We start from the raw sequence: 12517 nt of genomic DNA, 5'->3' as shown, positions 1-12517 counted from the left end.
GGTGGCGCTGGTGGTCAAGAACCCGCCTGCCAATGCAGGAGACACAAGAGATGTGGGTTCGATCCCTGGGTTGGGAAAATCCCCTGGAGGAGGGCATGGCAACCCACTCCAGTATTCTTGCCTGGAGAATCCCATGGACAGAGGAGCCTGGCGGGCTACTGTTCATGGGGTCACAAAGAGTCAGACACAGCTGAGCAAGAGAGCACACGCACAGCACACATATGGAATATGACACAAATCGTAGGAACAGCTGGATAAATTCTCCCAAAGTTAAGGCATCCAGATCAAGAAAAGAATTTTGAGCAGCGTCTCTGGAGCTTGCTCTGAACGACAAAATGTGTGCCTTTATGAGCAGCACCTACCTTCCTAGCCAGCACTCGGAACACCGTCCCCCCTGACTTCCTTCCCCCTCAGTGACTCTGGAGTCAGGTTGCTCCATCCACCTGGTCCCAGTGTGGAGAAGACATGGGGCAGAGCCATAGCAAAGCTACGATGGTCATGTACGTGAGCGACAAATATACCTCTGTTGTCATCACCCATCAAGAGTCTAGGGTCATTTGTTTCAGCAGCTAACCTAGCCTATGCTGACTGGTGCAGTGTGTCCATGTTTTTTATATACACAGAACTGATACACTATTTAATAACCATCAGAGCATGAAGATCAGCCAGTCAAGGACTTCCCTGGTGGTCCCGTGGTTAAAACTTTGTGTTTCTAATGCAGGGGGCATAAGTTTGATCCCTGGGTGGGGAACTAAGATCCCATATGCTGCATGACATAGCAAATAAATAAATAAATACTTCACTAAAAAAAAAAGAAAGAAAGAAAGAAAGAAAATCAGCTAGTCAGAAGAAGCGCCCACTGTGCCCTGAGTTATCCTTTAGTTGTTGGGTCTTAGGAATAAGGGGCGGGGGCCAGGACTGGGAGGAAGAGAGACCCAAGGGGTTCAGAGCAACAGCTACTAGCCGTTGGTACAGAGGTATTTCAGTCCCACTGTGCCTGTGTTTCCCAGATGACAGAAGACCTAAATAAAGGCATTTCTTAGCTCTTCTTGTTAGCACGCGATTTCTCAGCACAGGATTCTCACCTTAGATGCGTGTTAGGCACAAGTTTATTTTCTTCTCCATTATAACATTACAGTCCTCAGACTAGAGTGTTTTGCAACTGCCGTCTTCATCATCACACATATCATCATTATTAGTGACTTGGCATGACTCCACCGTACATCACAGTAACACACCCCTAACCTCAGGGAAAGGAAGGAAAACCTCGAACATATACAGGATAAGATTTGGATGGCAAAGGGCTGCAGAGCCCAGACAACACCAGGAGACACAACTGTGGCTGTGGATATCATTTAGTGAGGTGACATGGCTAGGATTATTAGGCCCACACTTGCTAAATAAGGCATTGACAATACCAATCCTTATTTCCAAAGAGTTTATCTAAGAGACTCCACTTGAAAGAAAGAAATCACACAACACCTGCCAACCTATGGCTAAGCCCCAAATTGAAAAACAAACCCAAGAACCAATCCACTGACTGCACAAAATCTAAACATTATTCTAAAGTATGGCTGAATATGGGAGATTCATAAGCAGTTCTGAGTCAGTGTGTTTACACTCCAGGACTTCTGATGGACATTCATTCTTGGCAGAGCGGAGGTGCGAGTCACCTGCCAGATGCCGCAGTGATTTTAAATTCCTTAGCCCTACAAAGTGTACATCAACTGGGCAGAACACAACACTTGCACTGCGTTTTCCCAAGCACTACATCATCACTGAGCCTAGAGAATTCAAGTCCTCGCACTGACAGAAATTAGATTTTCAAATTTTTCCATAGAGACCATATACTAGTCAACTCTGCAGCTTCCGCTGCAGTTCACAGACGGCCACCAAGTCAGTGCTCACTGCATGTGTGCTAAGTGAACACACGGTCCTGAAGATAAACAGACCAATTTGTCCATTTCTGGGGCAGTCTTAATATAACCATGATGTGTATTACGATCACTGAATGAATATTCTTTGACAGTTAAAACTGGAGAGTGGAACACAATGCAGATAAGCTGAGGTCATGTCATTTTTTTAAAAAGTTCACATTCACATGTTTTCTGTTGATTGATGCATTTGCTGGTGACTTTCAGTCACGATATAACTTAAGATGGAATAGGAAATGGCAGCCTACTCCAGTATTCTTGCCTGGAGGATCCCATGGACAGACGAGCCCGGCGGGCTAGGGTCCATGAGGTTGCAAAGAGTTGGACATGACTGAGCACACACATTATACTGTCTATGTGATTCAAAAGCATTATCAATGCCATATCCCAGCAGCCATTCAGGACACTTACTTGAATTAGGAAATTCTTAAAAGGCTGTGGAGCAATTTAGAAAAGATGTCTCAAACCTCACTTGGAACCTGTCCGCTCCTGCGTTGCACATAATTCTAACACACTCAGCTAGTGGGCCTCTGGGGCCTCCCTATGGAAGCAGAAGAAAATCAGAAGAGGGAAAAGGTCCCTGCCTAACTGAAGAGGGTAGTGCCGCTGAGGAGCTGGAGCTGGGCAGGTGGGGTCAAGTGACCAAGAAGAACACTTAAAAAGAGATCTTGGGATCTCAGGAGAAGCTAGTTGTGGGGAAGACAAAACACAGAAATGGCAGGCTTAGCATCCCATGTAGACTGAGGCTTGAGGCTGAAACACTGGAAAAAGTGAGTGGAAGCCAGAATCACAGAAGCAGAAACCAGGTGTGAGAGAGCAGCCCATCGCCACCCAGCAGGTCCCCTTGGTCAGGTCAGGCGTCCAGGGCAAGGCAGCCTTGTGTCTTTCACCCTTCCCTCTCCCTTTCCCCACACACCAGGAAGGTGATTGCATTTTCCTCCACTCCCAGTTCTCTGCGAGAAGGCAGAGCTAATGTGTGGGAGAATCATTCTTTTAACACTTTTTATTGTGTGCTTACCACAGGCCAGGTACAATTGAAGGGGCAGGGCATCCATTAGTGAACCAATTGGATTTCTGCCAGCATGGAACTTAGCTTCTATAGTGTAGAAACAAGGGTTGCAGATGAACTGAGTGTTGGCGCTGCAGCTTAATTCTGCAAAGTCTCAGTGTCCCATGGTCAAACCCTTCCTAGGAGGATGGGAAGTGGTTTTTAGCTACTGAGCCTTGGAGAGGTAAGAAGTGACAGTGTGACTTCGAGGGTGTGGTAAAAACAACAGAAAATGTAGCCCCCAAAGTCAAAGGTTTTAACCTCAGATAATGTGCAAGCTGATACACATCACCTCTCTTCTTGGAGAGCTTCTGAGAATTGCCCAGGGCAGCCACTAATTTTTATAAAGACGCTTGTATACAAGTTAAAGGTATGCCTAGGTCATTCTGGTTAAGGCTGCTAGGAAGTGTGCAGCATTTTACATTTTCTACCCCAAATAATGTTTTAACGGTACTTGAAGGGGAAAAAAAAATTATATGGAAAACTTACTTCCCCAAAGGTAAGCTTCCTTCAGATCTAAAGTTTCCTAATCCTGGAACCCCAAAGGGGGCTGCAAACAACATCTCAGACAGCCCATCACGTTCAGAAATCACTTTACAATTTGTTACTAAGTGTCCAAACCCGCTCGCATGTTCAAAGGAATCCAACAGGGTACAAACTTCAGGGAGGGGCCAGGACAGCCCTTCACCTCCCGGCCTGGCTTTGTCCAGTTTGTTTTGTTTTAGCTGCGGCTGTTGGAGAAGACTCTTGAGAGTCCCTTGGACTGCAAGGAGATTCAACCAGTCAGTCCTAAAGGAAATCAGTCCTGAATACTCATTGGAAGGGCTGATGTTGAAGCTGAAGCTCCAATACTTTGGCTACCTAATGCAAAGAGTGACTCATTAGAAAAGACCCTGATGCTCGGAAAGAGTGAAGGCAGGAGGAGAAGGGGACGACAGAGGATGAGATGGTTGGATGGCATCACCGACTCAATGGGCATGAGTTTGAGTAAACTCCAGTGAGTTGGTGATGGACAGGGAGGCCTGGCGTGCTGCAGTCCATGGGGTCGCAGAGAGTCGGACACTACTGAGCGACTGAACTGTCCAGGGAGCTGCCGGGGCACCCTGGTGGAGGAGAGGTGTCCCCGAGGAGACGCGCGGCTCCCGGATGGCGGGAGGAGCGGCAGGTCCCATCCAGCGTGCATTGCGGACGCCCCGGGGAGCACGGGCCGGAGGGAAAGGGCGGTGTCCTACAGGAGGCGGGGCGCGAGCGGGGGGCGGGGTCTAAGCGCAGGGGCGGGGTCTGAGCACAGGGGCGGGGTCTGAGCGCGCCTGCGCAGTGCGCTGCACTCGGGGAGGCGGCGGCGACGGGCGGGCGGCAAGATGGAAGACTACCAGGCCGCCGAGGAGGTAACCGCCCGGTGGGCTACAGGAAGGGCGGGGGCCGTGGATGCCGGGTGCCGGCGGGCAGGCGGCGGCAGCCAGGGCCGTGTGCGGGCACCCGAGCTGCCTCTGGGCCTGGGTGGTGGCCGTTCCCGGCGCCCCTCCGAGCGCTTCGCGGTGACCCACCGCCTGGCGGACTCCCGGCGTCTTCGCCCTGCCCTGGGGGCCGGGGGCGCGGAGGGGGCGCGCCTCCCGTGGTTCCTCCGGGAGCGGGCTCCGCAGGCCCGGACGCCTTCCTCCGGCGGCGCAACATCCCCCGGGGATCGCCTCTGCCGCGCCCCCGACCCCCTGCGTCCCCCAACCCCCTGCGTCCCTCGGTCCCCTGCGTCCCCGGCCCTCCGCGTCCCCCGGCCCCCTGCGTCCCCGGCCCTCCGCGCCCCCCGACCTCGGCCGTCACTCGCGCCCTTTATTCCGAGCGCAGACCCCTGCCCAAACGGATGGGGGAGGCTGAAGGCCGCGTGTGCGTCTGCCGGCTGATGTTTGCGAGTCTCCAGAGTGACAGGCACACCTGACCAGCGCGCCCAGTTACAGCTCCCCAAGGGGCCCCCAGTCCTGGACTGGCTGCTCTGGCCGCGGGCAGCAGGCAGACGCGCCCGCGAGGAGAACCTGCCTTTTTGTCTTGGGTTCCTCTCGTGCTGTCCACGCTGTGCGCACGACCACCGTGGCCACCGTCACTCACATTTCATTTGAGACAGTCCGATAGCTCCAATTTTGCGGGGTGGGGGGGGGGGGAGTCATTGCCCCATTGAATTAGTCGGGTAAAGCATACAGTTATTTGCCAAGGAGAAGGTATTTATTGTAACAACGTGTGCTGTTTCCTGGTTTTCCTTCCAGCTGATGAGCATGCAGGGAATGATAGCTGATGGCTGCTGCTCTTACAAAATAGTTTCCCCTTTTCCTCTCGCTAAATAATTCTGGTTGAAGTACAAATAAATGGAGCCCTGTGTATTATGCAGCCTTCCTACCCAGCACGAACCTTCTCCAGTAGTGTCACCAGCAATGTCTGAAGGGTGGTAGCAACCTAGGGGATATTTAGGGAGAAGCCACAGTTCGGGAGCATGGAAGCCAAGGAAAAGCTTTTCCCTGTCAACTGTGCAGTCATATTGGAGAATGGCTTGTTTTACAGGAATTACTGAGTAACTTTGAGAAAGCAAATATAGAGGAAGTCCTTCAAACTGGAGTTTTTAATACTCTGCCTTCTCATTCTGGCCCTCACCAAGGAGGTGGCTCAGTGACTTCATTATTCCAGGTCTCAACTGCATATCTGAGAAATGAAGGGGCTGAACAGAATGGTGTGTGTTTTACATAAGATAAAGCCCTGGGAGGCTGAGACCATGACTTTGTTCTTTCTAATTGGCCTGCCTTCCCTGTTTACTGACCTACACAGGCAGTAGGTCAGTAACAGACCTACTGACCCGCACGTCTGCTAACTTCATGTAGACACCTGCCTCTTTGTAACTCTGCTCCGTTCATCTTTCCTGCAGAAGCTGAAACTGCCCAGTGGACTCTGTACCACTGTTGTACTTTCCACTAAAAGTCCACTGAAATGCCTCTTGCCCTTTCCCATATTTTAACCACATGGAAACTTACACAGGGACTTTCTTGTATGGTTTAGAACCACTGAGCCCTCTTGGAAGGATCTTTTAAACTTGGAGAAGTCATTTAAGATACTGCAGGTTTTCGTTAACTTGGTGAGCTGGCTTTGTCTCCAAGCATGACTTCTGAGTACAGTGGGTGAAGGGCTTCAGGCGGTCAGCTCCTGACTCTCCTGGAGAGGAAGGGGCATCGCTGGTACTGGGAGTCAGTGGTCAGCAGCCCAGCGGGGCAGAGCACTCTGTGCCCACCTCTCTGCCTTCGTCCTGCCAGGACGCACTGGGGCTGAGGGCCGGGGCTGCCCCCAGGAAAGTGCTTCTAGAGCTCAGGAAGTGAGGTGCCTGGACTCAAAACCTTGTACCCGTTCAGATGCACCGCATGTAAAAAGAAAGAAAACCACCAAAACTCCTGGCACTAGACGGCTGCTGGCAGCCCGCCTCCCAGCTCATCCTGATACACTGGCCAAGAACTGCTGTGCCTTCAGCTGACTGTATAGTCCTGAAGCCGGGCAGAGTTGGGAAAGAAAATATTAACCAGAAATAGGAAAGTCATTGTAAACTTTACCACTGAGAGTGGTCTCAAAAACCAAAAGGTCTTAAGTTTCAAACCTCCTAATTAGTTTACATTAGGGAAAGAGTTAATTCATACAAAAGTCAAGTAACTCATTGAACTTCCATATTTGTTAATGATCCTTGCAGCTGGTTGAAATGGACGGACAGGTTGAGATCTAAAGTGAACTTAGTCTTATGGATCATGGCATGACTAAAACAAACCAAAAAATCTTGAAATTGTATACATTGTACTCTAAGTCTCCTGCATCTCACTAGCTCTGTGGTCCTCAGAGAGCTACTTAATGTTTTCCTCAGTAAAATGAACAGCCTGGGTAGATTATTTCTAAGGTCTTCATTTCTAAATTATATTCATTACCTAAATTTGCATTAATCAATGCAGTGGGAAAGGATCTTTTAAATCAGTCGGGCTTAACTAATTTTTTCCCCTTACAGACTGCTTTTGTTGTTGATGAAGTGAGCAACATCGTAAAAGAGGTAAGAGAAAAAATGCTTCCTTTTTGAATGTTTGATTAGTGGCTTATATGAGTGAAAATAATGTGTTTTAAGTACTATCTTGGGAAAAAATAAATAAATAAATGCTATCTTGGAATTGTTTCAGCTGAGCCTGTGTGTTTTGGCATTTCAAATAACAGTTGTTACTTCAATGAATATCTAGATAAGAATTACTCCCATATTATGTAAATTATAGATTTTAAATGAGACAGGAAATTTTATATACTGGCATTATTATTGACTGTCACTAAGGCTTGGTTCTATAACCTTTTAGCATAAAAGACTCATGATATACAAATAAATATTTACAATGTTTAATGAAGAGTGGATATTAAAAAACTGAACAACTTCTATTCACTCAAGACCTGGTGCTGCACTTGGGGCTCATTTTTTTTTTTACATTCCTAAACCATCCACTTTATTGACCATAGTACCCCCTTTAGATGATAAGAATGGGAATCAAAAAGGCTATTTGCTCATTCATTCAAAAGTACACGTCAAGGGTGCATGCAGGGGACTGATGCCCAGAGAGTTTACAAAATTGGGGAGGGGAGGGCAGACATTTATCAGGTAATCACCCTGCCTTCCTCGCGTGGCGCTCTGAGGGACTAACCCATCTGGTGAGCTCAGAGCTGGGGTCTGGAAAAAAACAGAAGAGTAGGGTGCTGTGCTCTGTTGTGCTTGGTCGCTCAGTTGTGTCTGACTCTTTGTGACCCCATGGACTGCAGCCCACCAGGCTTTTCTGTCCATGGGATTCTCCAGGCACGAATACTAGAGTGGATTGCCATGCCCTCCTCCAGGGGATCTTCCTAATCCAGGGATCGAACCCAGATCTCTCAAATTGCAGGCAGATTCTTTACCGACTTCCCTGGTGGCTCAGAGGTTAAAGCCTCTGCCTGGAATGCGGGAGACCCCGGTTCGATCCCAGAGTTGGGAAGATCCCCTGGAGAAGGAAATGACAACCCACTCCAGTACTCTTGCCTGGAGAATCCCATGGAGGGAGGAGCCTGGTAGGCTACAGTCCATGGGGTTGCAAGGAGTCGGACACGACTGAGTGACTTCACTTCTTTACCGACTGAGCTACCAGGAAAGCCCAAGAATACTGGAGGGGATAGCCTATTCCTTCTCCAGGGGATCTTCCCGACCCAGGAATCACACCAGGGTCCCTTGTATTGCAGGCAGATTCTTTACCAGCTGAGCTACCAGGGAAGCTCCAGGAGTACGGTTAACTTAGTAAAAAGAGGGGAACAGATATACCAGACTGGATAAGTACAAGGGCCCTGTGGTAAGGAATGTCCTGGTATGTCTGGGATCTGTAGGGAGGTGGGGTTGTCTGGACTAATGTGGGGTGCTGGGGAGAGCGCCTGGGACAGGAATGAGGCCAGAAATGGTTTTCCTGGTCAGTTGTTCCCCCAGACCCCTGTACGTTGAGCACATAGTGAAGCTGGTGGCTCAAAGACGGTTGTTAGATTATCTCAGTTGAACAATACCATTTGATGTTTTCTATATGATTTGAAATTGACTTTAATGCAAACTGGTATTAATGCAAATTATTGACAAATGCCAGAGTGATTAAAGAACTCCAACCTATTTTTATGAACATCATCAAAATGCAACGTGATTTAAAAAAAAAGGCAAAGTGATCTTGTTCTGCCATATATAGTATTCCACATGAGGCATTATTTTCTAGTTGCTTTGCAGATCTTTAACACACTGCTTTTCATTGTTTTTCAAAATACAGTGTTTCTTAGGAACACAGTGGGGAGCAGGAAGATGGGTGAATTTCACTAGAACTGTGAGAAGTGGAGTTGGTTTGTTAGGAAGCCGGCTTGGGTCTCACTGTTTTCTGCACAGTCTTTGACTTGGTTGCCAGGCAGCAAGTTTGATACTATTGCAGCCAGAGCTTCCCAGTCTCCCTGGAAGCACAAGTAACATTGCTGTCAGTGTTCCTTTCATGTTGATCACCCAATCACTCACTTCAGCAGCTTTTTCTGCCCCTGGGCAGTAGGTTAATTCTGTACTCAAACTATTGTTAAGTATTGCATAGTAGTAAACTTGGATGGGTCCAAAATTAGAGAAAGGTTTTCCTCCCTCCCTGAAAAACAGTGAATTCCAAAGTGAGTGTGGAGAGAACGGCCAGAGTTAGTGGTTTAGCTTGAGCGCAGCACCCACTTCTTTGACAAAGCTGCTGCGCGCTCACTCAGCCGTGTCCGACTTGTTGTGACCCCATGGACTAGCCTGCCAGGCTCCTCTGTCTATGGGATTATCCCAGCAAGAACACTGGAGCAGGCTGCCATTTCCTCCTCCAGGGGATCTTCCTGACCCAGAGGTTGAACCTAAGTCTCCTCTACCTCCTGCATTGGCAAGTGGATTCTTTACCACGGAGCCATCTGGGAAGCCCCATTTGACAAAGCTGAGCCCAGACCTATTAATACCTTCATCTCCTGAAACCAGGACGGGCATCAGCATAAAGGGCCCAGAAAATCACAGAATAGGAATATCCTCACTACCAGCTTGACCAAGAGGTAAGGCCAGGGACCATGTGTATTCCCGAATAACCCCTGAAACACACAGCGTGAACCATCCCAGAATACAGCACAGAAGAGAAGCCAAGGAATTTCATAATAAAAAATGCGTCACAAACTTAAATAAGGTTTTGGAATAGATAGAGTAGTTTTTTAGTTTTCTGAAAAACATACTTCTGTGATAACATTACCAGAAAATGCTGAATAAAGGAAGTATTTGTAAATACATGATTATCTGGATAGGTTTGTACATTGTGGATTATACAACCCACAAAGATTCCTCTATCTGCTGTACTTTCAAGAAAGCAATAGGCAAAGGAAAGTATTTTCTAGCCTCAGTGGGAAGAAAATGTGTTGCTTGTCTCTAGATAATTAATCACAACAGCAAACATTAAATTCAGTCAAAACGTTTAAAAAATTTGACAGATGCTATATAATTACATGCTTTAAAAAATGAATAAAGAGGGCTTTCCTGATGGCTCAGTGATAAAGGGTCCGTCTGCAAGTTCAGGAGACGGGTTTGATCCCAATCTGGGACGATCGCATATGCCAAGAGCAGCCGTGCCCGGGTGCCCCAGCTGTTGAGGCTTCGCTCTAGTGCCTGGGAGCCAACTGAGCCCGAGTGCCAGGAGCAGAGAAACGATGAGAAGGCCAAGCACCGAAACTAGGAGTAGCCCCGTCTCGCCGCAACTAGAGAAAGAGCCCCTGCAGCAGCGAGGACCCAGTACAGCCAAAGATAAGTAAACATTTAAAAATGAACAAAGGGACCTCTTGATAGCCCAGTGACTAAGAGGCTGCCTTCCAGTGCCAGGGACATGGGTTCGATCCCTGGTTGGGGAACTGCGATCCCACGTGCCATGGAGTAACTAGACCGCACACTGCAGCAAAGATCCCAAGTGCTGCAACTCAGACCCAGTGCAGCCAGAAATGTAAAAATGCTGGTAACGTGAAAGATAAAGCATTCAAATGGAATACCGTGAAAAGGTATGTTTGCAAAGGAGTCCCCATGGTTGCCAGCAAGCTTACTTTCACGTTAGGCAAAGTGTAACTTGGTGGTTCTTCGGGCGCAGTGCTCACCGTGCTGACCTCAGGAGCGGCCGGAAGGGCGCGGTGCTAACAGGGACTGGCTCTGCTCTGTCTTCCAGGCCATAGAGAGTGCCATCGGGGGCAACGCCTATCAGCACAGCAAAGTCAATCAGTGGACCACAAACGTGGTGGAACAGACCTTAAGCCAACTCACCAAGCTGGGGAAGCCATTTAAGTACATCGGTAATGCACCTTTGCTTCTGGTTGTTGGTGGTGGTTCTTTAAGTACCGCGAGTCTGGGGTGGGGAGACAGCAGAGGCGGTTCCTGGAGCAGCATGTCAGCGGCCTGTGCACACCCACCCACCCAGCTGGGCTGCGTGGCTGCAGGAACGGCTGTGGACCACGTCCCAGGACTTCACAGCATTTCAGATCTGACGCTTTTAGAGTAAGCGCGTGGTGCGGTGTCAGTGTGCTAGGACCAGGCGCTCTACCCCAGAGTCATTTTCATTTTGAACGGCAGCCATGTGATCTACTGCACATATGAGGACAGAGAGGAATGTGAGTTGCCAAGTAGATTCCTCTAGTAAAAGCTTGTTTTTCTCTAGTGACCTGTGTGATCATGCAGAAGAACGGTGCGGGCCTGCACACAGCAAGCTCCTGCTTCTGGGACAGCTCCACCGACGGTAGGTTTTCCCTCCCTGGGAAGGGCTGTCCCCGGCACGTCCCTGGGGGACCCTGCTGCCATCTAGACTGTGCAGAGCCATGTTTTAGGAAATGTGTGTTGGTTGTTTCATGTCTTTGAATGCATATTTATTAGAGTTGCCTTGTAAAACGTTTTATAGAAGAGAGAAGGGCTGACCTTCTTTGTTGGCTACAGAGTTGAGTACTGAGTGTTTGGCCTGATCCTGAGAACTTGGAAGACCTGGCTCTTTCGGTTTTCAGTGCGACCCTCCTTCCCCCGCAGGGAGCTGCACTGTGCGATGGGAGAACAAGACCATGTACTGCATCGTCAGCGCCTTCGGACTGTCCATCTGAAAGCCCCGCCCCGCCCCTGACCTTTCTCCTTCCACCCCGTCCCTTCTCTCCCATCTTCTAACCACCAGCCGTCTATTCAGTGATCACCTTTCTCATCCTAAGTGTGTTTTTGTGGCACTCTCAACGTGTAGAGAAAAAAACCAAATAACCACATTGCTGTCTGTGACCTGCACACCAAGTCAGAGGCATCACCACCGCAGGTAGTCAGGAGCCTCTCCTGCCACTTGTCTTAACTCTGAATGTTTCTTCTCAAAGGTGCTAAAAGCTGAAATCTGCTAGTGTGAAACTTTCTCTACTCTCTGAAACGATTCAAATACACTAATTTTCCATACTTTGTACTTTTTGTTAGAATAATAAATTATTCCAATTTAAAGTGTGTATTTTCTTCATAGTCTAAATAGTATCACAGGTGAGTTCTCCATATTTAGTTACTGGCTTTAGAATCTGTAAAACTGAAAAAGCAGGAAAGCTTGCAGTCCTGCCTTGGTCTCTTCCAGGACGGTGAACATGCTGACTGACCCCCCGGGGGTGGGGGGCTCTTGACTGCTTTGCTGTGTCCTGGTTGGATCTCTGCCCGAGCATCAGTCACTCTTCAATCTCAAGTCCTTCCTCTTCTGGAGCTTCGAGGGCAGGAAGTGGGCACTCTGGACTGTTGTGTTAGCCAAAGGATGCGAAGCCATACTCTCGGCCCAGGCCCGACCCGCGACACAGCAGTTTCTACTCTTGTCTATTTTTCAGTAGCAATCAAAACACACGTTTTAGTACTTTACTGCTTACGTGGTGTTTTCACAGTGACTCATTTTGTGTCCACAATAATTAGCCCATTAACAAGTCAGAAAAGGTGTTGGGAGGTTATCTGATTTAAAGTCAT

At 48.6% G+C, this 12517-nt stretch overlaps 1 protein-coding gene across 1 annotated transcript; it reads left to right on the top strand.

Moving 5' to 3' along the window:
• Positions 1-4256: 4256 nt before the first annotated feature.
• DYNLT1 (dynein light chain Tctex-type 1) lies at positions 4257-12019 on the top strand. Its single transcript, XM_061130404.1, has 5 exons — positions 4257-4370; positions 7001-7042; positions 10731-10854; positions 11217-11294; positions 11576-12019. Exons 1-5 carry the CDS (start codon positions 4344-4346, stop codon positions 11644-11646), a joined length of 342 nt encoding a protein of 113 aa, XP_060986387.1. The 5' UTR covers positions 4257-4343; the 3' UTR covers positions 11647-12019.
• The last annotated feature ends 498 nt before the right edge of the window (positions 12020-12517 follow it).

Source organism: Dama dama, chromosome 26, assembly GCF_033118175.1.
Source record: "Dama dama isolate Ldn47 chromosome 26, ASM3311817v1, whole genome shotgun sequence".
Classification (NCBI taxonomy): Eukaryota; Metazoa; Chordata; class Mammalia; order Artiodactyla; family Cervidae; genus Dama; species Dama dama.
Note: the sequence above shows the minus strand (reverse complement) of the source record. Positions and strands in the feature narration are given on the sequence as shown.

Bases quoted from the DNA above. Each gene is read 5' to 3' on its own strand.
- DYNLT1 (XM_061130404.1), top strand. From the start codon at position 4,344: ATGGAAGACTACCAGGCCGCCGAGGAG. The intron at 7,043-10,730 runs GTAAGAGAAAAA...TCTGTCTTCCAG, and splicing joins TGAGCAACATCGTAAAAGAG to GCCATAGAGAGTGCCATCGG. The intron at 11,295-11,575 runs GTAGGTTTTCCC...CTTCCCCCGCAG, and splicing joins CTGGGACAGCTCCACCGACG to GGAGCTGCACTGTGCGATGG.